The following is a 16095-nucleotide window of genomic DNA, read 5'->3' on the forward strand; positions in this document are numbered from 1 at the left end:
TGAGAAAATGCTGCCTAAATACACACACACACACATATATATATATATGTATATATACATATATATATGTATATATACATATATATATGTATATATATATGTATATATGTATATATATATATATATATGTATATATATATATATATAGATAGATAGATAGATAGATAGATAGATAGATAGACAGACACACAGATAGATAGATAGATAGATAGATAGATAGATAGAGAATGAATGAATGCAGAGGAGTAGAGAGGGAAAGGCATGAACTCAACATGCCAATAATATATCTTCCTGCTGCAGATGTCAACTTACTTAATTCTGTCTTCTACATTAATTGCAACAAGAGAAGCACGATCCCAAATGGCATTAAATTTTCCCTCCATTTCTCTGAAAAAAAAAAAAAAAAGAAATGAAAATAAATTAGAACCATCTAATCCTATTAAAACTAAGAAGACCACTCCCCTCCCAAAAAAACTATATGACTTAGAAAAATGGGATCAAGTAAAGAATAGATACCCTGTAGCAGACGACGCAGCCTGGCAGCGACCGGCACACATTTCAACTAACACCGGTGATTCGACCTTGACATTGGCACAAGCACATGGCGTCGGTTGTTTGTAAACACGTCAAATGACAACACCCTCAAAATGCATCGCTGGATTGCTATGAATAGCAGGGATGTGATGAAACAAAGTTTCCAGCCACAGTTATGGTCTTTGATGTTGTTTCAAGTGAGGACCACATCATGCCACCTCACATCTTCGAAGTTGGCTTGAAAGTGTACGTGGATGTGCTGAAGAGTGTGGTGATCCCCTAGTGCAATCAGGTGATCGCTGGCAAACCCTGGGTGTGGCAGCAGGACTTGATGCCGGCCCACAAGTCCAAAGAAACTCAGGCTTGACTTCAGAAGGAGTGCTACAACTTTGTACCTTTCTCTCACTGGCCTCCCCCGCCCCGACCTGAACCCGCTGGACTATGTTGTTTGGTCATATGTCGAGAACATCACCAACATGACCTCGCACAACACCAAAGCCAGCCTGATCACAGCCATCCACAAAGTATTCACCGAGCTCCTGCCGGCACTTCTGGAAAAGGCTTGCTCTCAGTTTAGGACATGTATCAAAGCGATGATTGAGGCTGAAGGCGGCTACATTGAACAGATATCAGCTCTGCTGCATAATCAAGTTACCTAAATTGATTTTTTCAATAAAAATTTAAAAATAAAGGTGTAGTGTTGTTATTTTAGGGCGACACTTTTATCGCTCCACCCTGTATAATTATATTTTATGATCAAATTTTATTTTACTTTAAAAGCAAAAATACTGAATGAATTTCCATAAACTTTGGAGTACAACCATCTTTTAACTTAACAGATACTTAAAAATATGGAGGATGGGAAAGTAATTATAATTTTTTGATATCGAAATAAGCACGCGAATCTATTTTATATAAATAAAACAGTAGATGTATGTGTGTGTCTGTCTGTCTGTCTCTGTCTGTCTGTCTGTCTGTCTGTCTCTCTCTCTCTATATATATATATATATAAAAAAAAAAAAAATTTTTAATTCGACCATTTTGGATTTTACCATTCTTGGATTTTTTACCCTTCATCGGACTATCCATTCATGTGAAATCTTTTTATCATTTTTCTTTTACCTCCTATTCCCCTTACCTCACCCTTTTTTGTAACCAAGTAAGATCTGTGACTTACTTGTAGTTTCATTAAATACTTTTATATGCAAAATCCGATCCCGCATTTTGCTAATTCCTACTCTCTGATGAGAAGAAGAGTATTTCTTCGAAAATCCGCGTATTAAGGACTATCCACTTATCTTGTGCTTTCTTTTTTAAAATTAAATATGTTTTTAACTCTTTTTCAAGATGTCTTTTAACATGTTTTATTAATCATTTGTTCATATATATATATATATATATATAACCAATAGACTCTTAAACTACCGGGCACATAACACTGAAATTAACAGGAAATAGTAACCATACAGCAAGGATGGTTTATAACGAGTAAAATCTTTGTTTGGATGGATGAATGACGCATAAAGACATACATCGGCAAGCTAAAATGCAAAATAATTATTTCAACTTGCTGATATATTTGTATTTCTTTCTGCGCATGCCCAAATTCAATTCATTTCTTCAATTCGTTTAATATTAAATCTTTCTAATCTATCTCTCGATAATAACATTGGTTGGGAACGTGACTGGAGGGTTAAATGTTTTGGTTTCGATTGTAGCTAATGCTGCCCAAGTCATTTTTTATTTTAAAATTCTGAAATCATTACAATATATCAAGTATAATATTATATTCAATATAGAATTTTCTATGTAATAATAAATACGAAATCTGCATGGATTAAAATATATCTAAGTGTATTTTACGATTTGGCAAGGATGGGATGGGCGCACCCACTTACTTCGCAGCTTCTTTTTTTTAAATGTTTTCATTTAATGAAAATATCGTTGGTTCGTTGGTTTTTTCTTAGTAGTCGTGTGGAAACTACACTTTGTATTATTAATGTTACATTAATAAAAAATTATTTCATTTTTTTTAATGTTTTGATTTAATCAAAAATGTCGCTGGATCGAGCGTTCTAAATTATGAGATAAAAAAAAAATGAACGAATCTTTTAGTAAAAGAAAGTTGTCTCCCTTTACACAGTGAACTATTGTAAAACAGTGCCAGCAATCTTTACTTAGATTTATCTTAAATAAAATTTTCAAAATGTAAATGTATTGTGGCACCGTTTTCTCACTGCTGTTGTCATTGTGGCATCATATGAAGTCCATGATTGTCTTCTTGTGTTTGTGTCCACTAAATAGATATTCATTTTCGTCTGATACTGAAAGTTTCAAGTTTTGATCAACAATTTTCTTGTTCTTACTATAAATCCACTATGTGGAGTGAAATTATACTTTTGGTTTTTGGGAGTAAGTACTGTGCCTCCCCACGGGACAGAGTTAGACACCAGGGTCGTTTTTTAACGTGGAGAAAAGGTACAAAAATAAAAATTGTCTCAGTCGTGAAGGATTTCTCCTCCACCGAAAGAGAACAAGAAATAGAAGTGCAGCATATGAAGAACAGATACTACACTTTGATCTTGTCCCGAAGGCCAAGTATTTTGGGAGTAGCGAGTGATTTTTATTGCCGAATCATATGATTAAAGGGAGATAACAAGAGTATAATTAAAGGGAGATAACTCCTAAATGTTCTGAACCACCATCCTTTTTTTTTTTTTTTTTTTTTTTTATAAGTCAGCTGATAGAAAATACGTCCCTGAATGTGTGTAAAAAATAATTTTCATTAATCAGTAGAAAAATTGAAGAAAGCTAATAATGAATGGGGCAGTATTGTACTCTGTCCCGAAAATGTTCGATAACTCTTGGCGGTTCACAATTTACTATGACACCGTCTAAGCAGGTGCGCGTTCATATTAATTTGATTTTACGCAGACGAATGTGAATAAATAACCCGACGCTTTTGCATTAAAGTTTCGATAAATTTGCACGTTTTTTTTTTAATACGCACGTTAAAGTTATTTCAAGTTATTACAAATACAAATTTAATTTATTTTTAATTTTCACGTTTTAATTTTTTTAAAGTTATTTCAAGTTATTACAAATAAATTACTTTCGAACAAACAAAATATTGAATAAAATGATAATTGTATTGTTTAAGTTTTTGAATAAAAATTATTTAACACGAACAAACAAAATATTGAATAACATGAAAATTATTTAACAGGAACATTGGTACTGGTCGCGATAAGAGTTCCCTGCCGAACACCCTAAAAAAAAAACAATGACTTCTCCCCACGCATGCGCAAACGACATGTTTTAGTTACCATAGTAATTCAACGATCATGAATTTTTATCGACTTTGTTTTACTGTTTATGAATATTGAAATAAAAGACATTACTACACATTTATTAATAATATCTCACTTTTAATCACTTTTATCGACTTTTTTTTTTTAACTGTTTTACTGTTTGTGTCACTTTTATCGACTTTTTCCGTTTTTTTAAATAGCATTTTCTTTTTTAAATGTGTTTTTTGTTTTGTGTGTTGAATGAAACTTTTTTTCATTACAACAATAGTTATCGACCCCGGTTAGCTAATTCCGTAAAATGAGATTCTACTTTTATAGGCGAATTTGCACCCACCCCATGTTAGAATGGCTTTTTAAATAATTTCTTTTTAAATGACGACGTTTTTACTGTTTATGAATATTAAAAGAAAAATAATTATTAAACATTTATTAATAAAAAAATGGGTGCTAGTGCACTTATGATCCACGCTATATTTTAAATCGTATTTCTAAGCTTAATTAAAGTTTAATGCTTTTTTATTCAATTGTAAGGTTAAAGTAGAGAATAGGTACAAAACTCCCTCCCCATGTTAAGAATGGCTTTTTAAATAACGTTATTTCAGCACGGATCATTAAGTGCACTACTAGTACCACAAAATGGTGATAGAATAATAAATTTACATACGTTTGTTTATTTAATCAATGTTATTTTCGCACCATTAAAAATTTATAAATTATAAAATTAAAATAAACTAAAAAGAAAAGTAACTAAACAATTTGATAATCTTTTTTAACTACAATATTTATTTACAAACAAAATTGGAAAAAAAATTTTATGGGTCGGAATATTTGTTTCATCATTGTTGTAATGCAAAAAAAGTTTCATTCAACACACAAAACTAAAAACACATAGTAATGATAAATGATTTATTTTATTCATTAAATGAAAAAAGTTAAAAATTTAAAAAAAATAGTTGTTTATATGCGCATGTAAAAATGTTTGTACAAGTGGGAAATTATTTTAATATTCATTTTAAGAAAATGCTATTAAGAAAAAAGTCGATAAAAGTGAGACATAAACAGTAAAACGCAGTCATTTAAAAAGAAAATGCTATTAAAAAAAATAAAAAGTCGATAAAAGTGAATAAATGGTGCGAAAATAACATTGATTAAACGTAAGTAAATTTATTATTCTATCACCATTTTGTGGTACTAGTGCACTTATTGATCCGTGCTGAAACAACGTTATTATTTAAAAAGCCATTCTTAACATGGGGAGGGTGCAAATTCGCCTAAAAAAGTAGAATCTCATTTTACGGAATTAGCTAACCGGGGTCGATAACTATTGTTGTAATGAAAAAAAAAAAAAGTTTCATTCAACACACAAAACTAAAAACACATTTAAAAAAGAAAATGCTATTTAAAAAAAGAAAAGAAAAAGTCGATAAAAGTGACACAAACAGTAAAACAGTAAAAAAAAAGTCGATAAAAGTGATTAAAAGTGAGATATTATTAATAAATGTGTAGTAAAATCTTTTATTTCAATATTCATAAACAGTAAAACAAAATCGATAAAAATTCATGATCGTTTAGTTACTATGGCAACTAAAACATGTCCTTTGCGCATGCGTGGGGAGAAGTCATTGTTTTTTTTTTAGGGTGTTCGGCAGGGAACTCTTATCGCAACCAGTACCGGAACATTTTTATTAAGCATCTTGCTCTCGAAAAAAAATATTGAATAAAATGGTACTTGTGCAGTTTCGCATAGACATTAAAAAATGAAAAATATTGAATAAAATTTAACACGAACAAACAAAATATTGAATAAAATAATTATTTAAGAACATTTATTTTAAGCATATTGCTCTCGAATGCATTTAATGGGCGAGGAAATGCGTGCTCCTTCTCGCGTTGTCTCCACAACTCTTCCATGAGATGAGTGGAACAAATTCTCATTTGTCGCTACTCTCCTAAGTTTTCTTTTTATGTGGGACCAAAATCCCTCCACAGTTTGTGTGTGGACTGATGAGTCTACTGGATTTACGAAATTTTGTTCGTGGAGCACCTTATCGTGACTATACATGCTGGGCATACTTCCGTAGGCCGCCCATCCGTCACTGATGATCCTGGTCCCTGGCAGAATCCAAGATCTTATAATTGGAAGTAGTGTGTCCCGATCCCTTTGTTCTACCACTGCAAGATTGCATCGACTACTTCCTCTTTCTACGGCTCCAAAAACCCACACTCCATTTTTTGCTCTCCCTCTATTATATTCCCTCCTGAAGAATAGAGACTCGTCGATCTCAACTTCTTTTGGTACATTTGTCTCTATTTGCATTCCACCCAGCATCGTTGGGTTGTCTATGATATCTTTTTCACAGACTTCTCGGATGAAAGACATCCAGTCAACTATTGTGTGTTCCGATACACCGATTTCATCTTTTATTCTGTGCTGGATCATTTATGTCAGCAACTTACTTATCGGCAAGCGGGTTCTTTCAAAGAAGGGGCCTTTCCTGACAGTGGCTGTGGATTTGCAAGAATCTGAGGGACAATTCCACACATATCCATCAGAAGTTTTTGACCGTTTATGCAGAACCCTACGATTGTTGCAACTTTGGCATACGCTGGTATTCCGTATCAGGCCTAAAGAAGCTGCAGCATGTAGCTGATCTGTCGGATTTTAACCGAATGAAGGGGGGGGGGGAGGCGTTTCTGCAACTCAACGGCTAAACCTGAACTCGACGTAGAAGGAAAAAACAATGAAACTCTTAACTTGTGTGGAGAATCCTTCTCGGCTAACTGGAGTTGCAACGTATTGCCTCGTTACTTACAACAACAAATTGTCTTTGTAATAGTAACTGTGAAACGTGTAACTTGACTAAACAAAAAAGTCCAACTAACACATCACCGATAGGGGTGTTTTATAACCCACAAGTTGATGCTATGCAAAGTTCAGTCCGACCCACGTGGTGGACAACAAACTACTACTATAAAATCAGTCGACCAAGCACCTTTTCTTTTTTTTTTTTTTTTTTTTAAACACCTTTTGCTTGAACGACTGCCTCCCAGAATTCCACTGCCTCCCCCCTCCACATCGAGTTCCGGTCAGTAATAATTACCACAGATCAGTTCCAATGACTTCAGTAAACTTTGCAAATGTCTAACTCGTCTCATATATTTCGGCAATTGTTAACAATTTCTGTTCTCATATTGAACAGATAAATAAAAATAAATAAATAATATAAAGATAAATTAATTAATTTGTAATAACTAGAAAGAACTTAAATTAAAATGTGAAAATTAAAAATAAATTAATTAAATAATTGTGTATTTGTAATAACTTGAAATAACTTTAACGTGCGTATTAAAAAAAACGTGCAAATTTATCGAAACTTTAATGAAAAAGCAACCGCGTGCATTTTATGGTGTATTTTATTCAATTATTCAATTTCGTTTGCATAAAATCAAATTAATATGAACGCGCACCTGCTTAGACGGTGTCATAGTAAATTGTGAACCGCCAAGAGTTATCGAACATTTTCGGGACAGAGTACAACACTGCCATGAATGGGAAGAAATTTATTAAATAATATTAAACTATGCTTGTTATGTTATTGGCTTCCGGAAAATACCGGTTAGCCTGCTATATGGTTGATTGTCAACGTTTAGGTTAGAAATATTTTGAATAACAGAAAGAATGTTATCCAAATGAAAAAGGTATTTAACTTGAGAAATTATTTATGTTAAAATAGTTCACAAAAAATGTTGACAAAAAAAAAAAAAGAAACTCCAAGAAAATAAAATAAAAACATAAATAACAAGTTGTCAAAAAATAAAATGTTTTGAAAATAAGAAAATATTCAGAGAATAAAATAATAAACAATTTTCTGAAAATGAAATAACACTTTTCTTGGGGGTAAAACCTGGAAAAATTTTCTGAAAATAAAATTACAAATTTCATAGTTTTTCTGACAACCTTTACAATTATGTAACCAAAACACGACACCACAAAATTCGATAAAAATTACTTACTTCGTAAAGAGATAAATATCCATACAGTATAACCTGATTCTTCCATCCATTGCCTACAAATAAATAAAAACAAATATAATCCCAAGGAGAAATAAACAAAGGCTTTTCGAAGATATACAACCATTAAAAAAATATTTGTAATCCTGTCAAATTTTAGTTATCAGTTTGGTATTATTGTAATAGAGCTATTAGTTCTTGTAACAACACCAGCCATATGACACATATGCAAATGCCCGAGCTTGTTCATGAAGTGACTTCGCGGCGAAATATGAAAAATTTAAAAAAAAAAAAGAGAGAAAAATGCAACATGTGGTAAGGACTGGAAAAAGTGTGTGCCGATATGAGATGGACGTATGGCCAGCGGCAGCATGAGAGGCTTTTAAGCACTAGTCGAGACAGTAGAGTTTTGTAAACTACATAGAGAAACAAGAGCCTTTTTTAAAACTGGTAACACATGCCTTTTGCTAAAACAGAAAAGAAGCCGAGTCGAATTTCTTCCTTTTGTTTGTTTCCTTGCGACTGTTTCAGATACAACGTGTTGGGTCCGAGTATTAAAATGTAACAACACCGTTGAAAAAGATTAACGACTAGGTTACATTATCACAGATGTGAGAGACTGATAGCAGAAAATAAATAAATAATAAAATAAACAAATAAAAGAATACCTCTAGGATAAGTAAATCTTTATCACTTGGACTTTAATTTCTAGGTAGGATGAAAAAGACAAAGAATTGTTTGTGCTTTGTTGAGAAGTGCAAGTGAAGATGTGTGTTTAAGTAGAGAATTTGGTTCTTCTTCGTTATAATCTCGAAATTCGAAAATTTCAAGTACAACTAATGCTATCTACTTAATTTCCACGTCGCAGTAATGAAAATATCCCAAAATTACGAAAAACACTAAGGTAGAAAATCAATTATTAAAGAAAATAGTTTTTGAAGATATGTGCAAGTTTTGTTTCCATAAACTGAATAGCATAAATAATCGCATTAATTTCTGAAAACTTGAATAATTAGTTATTTCCCTTATTTTTGCGTAATACGCTATCAGTAGGGCTGTGATAACAAAATATTCTTTTCATTTTTTTGACTCTCGACACAGTAAAATACAGTCAATCAACCGAGAACCACATCAGTCTACATAAAAACATATAAGATATTAATGGATATATACTCAAGATATATAAGATATTAATGGATATATACTCAAGATATATAAGATATTAATGGATATATACTCAAGATATATAAGATATTAATGGATATATACTCAAGATATATAAGATATTAATGGATATATACTCAAGAGTCAAAACAATGAAAAGAATATGCTGTTGTCATAGTTAGCAAACGCGTTTTCGTTGAATCATGAAAATATTTGTTTTATGTAATATTCCTTCAATATTTAACTAATTGTGACATGACAGTTAAGTAGATAACACTGCTTTTAGCTGAAATTAACAAAATAAGTAGTTATTATTGCTTTTTAATGAAAACTCAATTTTTCGGCTGTCGGATTTCACTATTATAGGAAAGAAGAGCCGAGAATACATAGATAAGGAGTACCGAGAGGATGAGTAAATATCAATTCCTTTAGTTTTAGCGACTTTGGTTATACCATGAGAACACAGGGTGGAGCAGGTGCGAGTGTGATTGCAAGTTAGGAATGGATAAAGTAAGTTCAAGGAATTTTTTATCCTTATTAATCAGCAGAACTTAATCCGTATTCATTAGACATCAATTAAGCAAGATTCCCTGAATTTCAATTTCTTCTTAAGACCTCTCAAGTTTACGACGATGCCTCCGTTCAGTCTCGAAAGACAAAGAATACCCCCTGCAGAGCAGCTGCGCATGTAATTGTGAAGAAAGAGTTGCGCAATCTCCAACCACACGTCTCCTGAATCGGCACTGTTTGGGTCCAGTGGCAACGAAAAGTCCAGGACGACTGGAAACAATGCTGAGATAAGCGGAGAGCACATACAGTACCTGGAAGTCCCAAATGGTCACCCATTTAGTACTGACCAGGTTCAACGTTGCTTAACTTCGGTGATCCAGCGGAAACTGGTGTGTCAACGTGATTATGCCGTTTAACACCTTAAATTTTAGACATGTTCTAGAACCAGAATCATGTAATCGATTTTAATCAAAATTCGAGCAAGAATTCTAAACATAAGGTTTAGTATCTGTAACATAAGACATGTTTACACACGTGTTAACATGTAGACATACAGGACCTAACAGATCGCAGCAGAGTACGTTGCAAGGAATACAGGACAATTAATAACTCAACTTTTTTTCACAGCAACATTTATTTCTGGGTATTTTCCCGAATAAAACGTGATCATGCTCCTTCTCTTTGGCTTCTGTCTTCTTGAACGTCCTCTGGTTTGTGCACACATTCTTTTTTATAATCTTTTTCTTTTTTCTTATAGGGACGTCACTTCGCACACGGCTCTGCACTTATATCAGTGCTTTTCAACAAGGGTTCCGTGAAACTTTAGGGTTCCACCATGTATGGAGTACTGTTGTCACATTTGTGCTCGTGCATCTGCTACTTGTCTCTCACTCCTGGACAGGGTTCAAAAGAGAGTCGCCAACCTGATAGGTCCTGAACTGTCATCTAGGCTTCAGCCTCTGTCCCATCAATGAAATGTTACATCCCTCTGCCTGTTCTACAAGTACTTTAATGGTGAATGTTCTGACAAACTACAAGCTTCTTTCTTAGAAGTGCACGCCTGTGGAACTCTGTTGCGTCTGCCTGTTTCCCACCTGACTGCAACACTGGATGTCTTCAAGTCCAACATAAGCAAATTCCTGATGAACCGCCCCCTTGAGTAGACACTTTATCAAATCTCAACACTAACGTACTGTACACGCAATAACCCTTATCCCTGAGTGGCTTCCGGGCCTTGATAAATGGTGACCACCTTGTAAAAAAAACACTTGTACCTCCTCGACGTAACTACCCCTGACAAACTCAACAAGCAACTAAGTCCCACTCCTTTACAGTAGAGATCCCTAGGTGTAAGAAAGCCTGTTACCCCAATAGTTTCTTCCCCAGAACTGCAAGACTTTGGCACTCTCTTCCGGGATTCTGCTTTCCCAACTGTACTGATATGCAGAAGTTTAAGTGTAATGTGAACAAACATCTTGCTACTCATCTCCCTTCATAATGCCCCTGCAAATTATGTCTCTGATAGTAGCCACCTACTTCAAAGTGGCACTGGACCTTGTTCGGGGTGAAAATTAATTTAAAAAAAAAAAAAGTACAGTCCAGGGGTTCCACAATTTTAAAATTTGAACAAGAAACAAATAAACAGTTGAATGTTAAATTCAATTCTGAAAATCTATTATATTATTATATGCATATTTAACAAAAATATTGTTTTAATTTCCTGCCTTGATAGAGTTCAAAATAGACTTCGTAGCCTCGTAGGAGATGTCCTTTTCTCCTCCTTGCAACCTCTATCTCACAGAAGAGATGTTGCGAGTTTGTCTCTGATGTATCGTTATTTTCATGGAAAGTGTTCAACTGAGCTTCAATCTATGGTCCCCCCTCGCCAAACTTTCACAAGAAACACTCGTCTAGCTGTAAACACTATCAATAATTTCCCCCACTCTTTATCTGTGCCTAAACCTAAACGTAGATTCCATGAACAAAGCTTCTTTCTTAGAACTGCACGCCTGTGGAATTGTCTTCCGTTTTCCTGCTTTCCGGCTGACTACAATATGGTTGTGTTCAAGTCTAAAGTAAATAAGTTCTTGATGAGCCGTTCCATATAAGTTATTAAATTTACCAAATTTTCATTACTAATGATTACTATATTGACCAATTTCTACTGTACACTCTTTAACCCTTATCCTTGAGTGGCCTCTTGGCCTTGATAATGTGGTGATGCCTTTGTAAAAAAAAAAAAAAAAAAAAATACAAAATTTTACATGATTAAACTCGCAACATTTGGAAAATTAATTTCTCTTGCCACTGTTAGGTTTGCTTTTATATATTCTTACTATACAGTCAACGGCAAAAAAATCGCTCTAAAAATCATTTCATTTTAATTTTTAAATACTGTTTTTTGCATAAGACAATTAAATTATTGCATAGGAGTTCCATGAACCAGTGGAATGTTTCCATGGGATTTCACTCCAACAAAAAAAGGTTGAAAAACACTGCCTTATATCTTGATCTTCGTGTCAGAAACCAAGGTGCAAAACTTTTTGTTTGCTGAATTAATTTTGACAAAAAGATGTGTCTATCAAGCATTGTGTATGCAATGTGATGATACATGGAAGTAAAACCTGACTAGTGAGGGTTGAGGACATGCGTTGCATGGAGGGAAATGATATGAGAACCATGGTTACCATGGATGTGTAATACAAGTCTTAAATACAGGCTTAGGTTCAAAAACCTCAGAGAAAGATTAAATCTGGTCAGTTTAGGGAGATGTATGCAGAACTGGAGACTTTGTTGGTATGGTCACATTGAATGAATGGATGAGAATTCTTGGGTTAATAGATTTAGAACAGTTGAAGTAGCAGGGTTCGTTGAAAGGGGACGATCAAAGAAAAAACATGGAAAGAAGTGATAAGAATGGACTTGAGAGAAATATAACAGAATGCGTATGACAGCTACTTGCAAATACCGAGCTGTGTATAAAATGATGTCTTGGCAAGGAAAAAGAAAAAGACTATAAAAAGGAAATAGAGTGCACGTTCAAGGGTATGTTCGTGAGCGAATTTGAAGTGAGAGAAGTAGCGTGATCATGTTTTATTCAGGAAAGTACCTGTAAATAAATGTCATTGTTAGGAGTTTAGCTACTAATTGTCCTATGTTCCTTGTGACGTACTTTGCTACAACGTGCTGGGGCCTCGGGTTTTCTACATGTTACGCACATGTGTACATGTGCGTAACGTTACAGAAAGAGGGATAAATAAAGGCCTCAAAGAAAGATTAAATCTGCACAGTATAAGATGTATACAGAACTGGAGACTTTGTTGGTTTGGTCATATCGAAAGAATGAATGAGAGTTCTTCAGTTAGTAGATGTAGAACAGTTGAGGTAGTAAGGTCAGTTGGCAGGGTAAGGTCAAGGAAAATATGGGAGGAAGTAATAAGGATAATACCACTTCTATTACTAAGCAGCAGAACGTTATCGCTGTCGATTAAGGGAAGACTCTATCATGCATGTATATGTAGTGTGATGATTTATGGAAGTGAAACCTGGTCAGTGAGGGTTGAGGATATGCGTTGCATAGAAAGAAATGATATGAGCATGATCTGATTGATGTGTCATGTAAGTGCTAAACACAAGCTTAAATCTGATGACCTCAGAGGAAGACTACATTCGGACAGTATAGGGAGATGTGTGCATATATGTATGTATGTATGTATGTATGCATGTATGTATGTATGTATGTATGTATGCCTAAAACTTTTGATAGAGGCGACGGATTTTTATGAGATCGGTATCATTTTGAAGCATGACCCTTTCGGACGACAAATAATGAAAAAATTGGCTAAAAACATTAATTCCTTCACTCTCAACTGGCCACCTTTCTATAGGGAAGGTTGCTTTTTTCGCCAATATTTTCGAAAGTCATCCCCTCTTTTCGATTGACTATCCTTAATTTAAACCTTCGCCACTTCCTGTTTTTTTATACGTTCTTTTCCTCCTTCACGGTACGGGTTTGAGCCTGCCTACCTACTACCACTTTTTTTTTTTTGTGCTTAAGACACACCTCCAAACACCTGGGTAACGCCGGGCACCCAGGCTCGTATATAAATAAATGCATATATAATATAAACAGAATAAATGTTCAATAAATTAGATGCTCAAACTTACTAGTTATAATTATACACATATATTTTAAAATACATCGTTCAGATACTCCAGACTACATCAGAGATGTTGTGATCATCAAGGGTTTCAACCCTGCAATATCAGACCCTTTCATATATTTGATCCCACTGATGTTGATCAAATACAAGCTTGTGACCCGGTGACAAACGACATTATTTTTATTAAACCTTTCATAAAATGTTACGTACATCATCAACCTTTGTGTTATTTTAATGCTGAAGAACAGTATCTATTGTAAACAATTCACTGTATACGATCAATTAAATACATTAATTCTACTTAATCTATAGATGAAGTGCAAAGATCATAAAATTTAATTGATCAAATACCAGCTTGTGACGGAGTTGCCAACAGCATTACTTTTATTCAAATCTTTATGAAATGCTATTTACATCCTCAACTTTTGTATTATTTATAATGGAGAACGGATACCATTAGTACAATAAAAGTAATAATTTTCTAGAATCATTTTGTTTATCAAAAATATCTTTAATGATTTTCTAACAGAAAAAAATACTCATTAAAAAAATAAAATATAATAAAAAATAAAATATATAAAAAATAAAATATATTAAAAAAATACTCATTAAAAAAATAAAATATAATAAAAAATAAAATATATTGAAAAAAAAAATAAATATATTAAAAAATACAATATATTAAAAAAATAAAATATATTTAAAAAATAAATATATTAAAAAAATACTCATTAAAAAATAAAATATAATAAAAAATAAAATATAATAAAAAATAAAATATATTAAAAAATAAAATATATTAAAAAAATACTCATTAAAAAAATAAAATATAATAAAAAATAAAATATATTGAAAAAAAATAAATATATTAAAAAATACAATATATTAAAAAAATAAAATATATTAAAAAAATAAATATATTAAAAAAATACTCATTAAAAAATAAAATATAATAAAAAACAAAATATAAAAAAAAACAAAATATAAAAAAAAATAAAATATATTAAAAAAATAAATATATTAAAAAAATACTCATTAAAAAATAAAATATAATAAAAAACAAAATATAAAAAAAAACAAAATATAAAAAAAAATAAAATATATTAAAAAAATAAAATATATTAAAAAATAAAATATATTAAAAAAATAAAATATATTAAAAAAATACTCATTAAAAAAACAAAATATAATAAAAAAATAAAATATAATAAAAAAATAAAATATATTAAAAAATAAAATATATTAAAAATAAAATATATTAAAAAATAAAATATATTAAAAAAATAAAATATATTAAAAAAATACTCATTAAAAAAACAAAATATAATAAAAAATAAAATATAATAAAAAAATAAAATATAATAAAAAAATAAAATATATTAAAAAATAAAATATATTAAAAAATAAAATATATTAAAAAAATAAAATATAATAAAAAATAAAATATAATAAAAAAAATAAAATATTCATTAAAAAAATAAAATATTTATTAAAAAGAAATTCAGATGCAAAAATGAGTAGAGTTATGAAAATATATTTATGGCAATTCTACATTTCATTCCCATAGGCAATTGTCAGGCTAAAATGCATTTAGCCTGACGATTCTGTATGGGAATGAAACGCGGAAGCTTCTGTAATATAACTGCCCAAGATAAATCACAATGGTCTAAAATACCACTTCTACAAACAGGCAAAAACCTGTGCGCCAACCTGCTAACGTTTGTATGGATCAACTTTGTCATTGTCACATGAGTTGGAACAATTACATTGAAGGCATTGCCAGGGCCGCTGCAAGAAAGGTAGGCTCTCTCTACCGTGGTAGAAAACTACTAACACCCGAAAGTATCCTGTACCTCTATAAGGCCACCATTCGCCCATGTATGGAGTATTGCTGCCACATCTGGGCTGGTGCATCTGCTACTAGTCTCTCGCTCCTTGACAAGGTTCAAAAGAGAGTCGCAAACCTGATAGGCCCTGAAATGGCATCTAAGCTTCAGCCTCTGTTCCATCGACGAAATGTTGCATCCCTCTGCCTTTTCTACAAGTATTTTAGTGGTGAATGCTCTGACGAACTGCAATCACTTGTGCCCCCACGACGCGAGCACCCTCGACAAACCCGACAGGCTACTAGATCCCACCCCCACACTGTAGAGGTCCCTAGATGTAAAAGATGTTTTTACTCCAATAGTTTCTTCCCCAGAACCGCAAGACTCTGGAATTCCATTCCAGGTCCCTGCTTCCCCAACAGTACTGACGTGCAGAAGTTCAAGTGTAACGTGAACCGACACCTTGCTGCCCAAATCCCTACATAGTACCCCAGTAGTTGTTGCCCCTGATAGTAGCCCCCTACACCAAAGTGGCAATTTGCCTTGTTTGGAGTGAAAATGTAATAAAAAAAAAAA

The 16095-nt window shown here is 32.6% G+C and overlaps 1 protein-coding gene across 5 annotated transcripts in view; it reads right to left on the reverse strand.

Annotated features, from left to right (window-relative positions):
* Positions 1-16095, reverse strand: part of LOC145248900 (putative thiopurine S-methyltransferase) — a 113257-nt gene that overhangs the window by 18268 nt on the left and 78894 nt on the right. For all 5 annotated transcript variants that reach the window (XM_080110675.1, XM_080110674.1, XM_080110677.1 and 2 more), the window contains 2 exons: positions 7860-7912; positions 313-387 (listed from right to left, as the gene is read on the reverse strand). In XM_080110675.1, coding sequence (XP_079966801.1) covers positions 313-387; positions 7860-7912 — 128 coding nt within the window. The remainder of the gene's footprint in view (positions 1-312; positions 388-7859; positions 7913-16095) is intronic.

Source organism: Euprymna scolopes, chromosome 27, assembly GCF_053919585.1.
Source record: "Euprymna scolopes isolate OS-2025 chromosome 27, ASM5391958v1, whole genome shotgun sequence".
NCBI lineage: Eukaryota > Metazoa > Mollusca > Cephalopoda > Sepiida > Sepiolidae > Euprymna > Euprymna scolopes.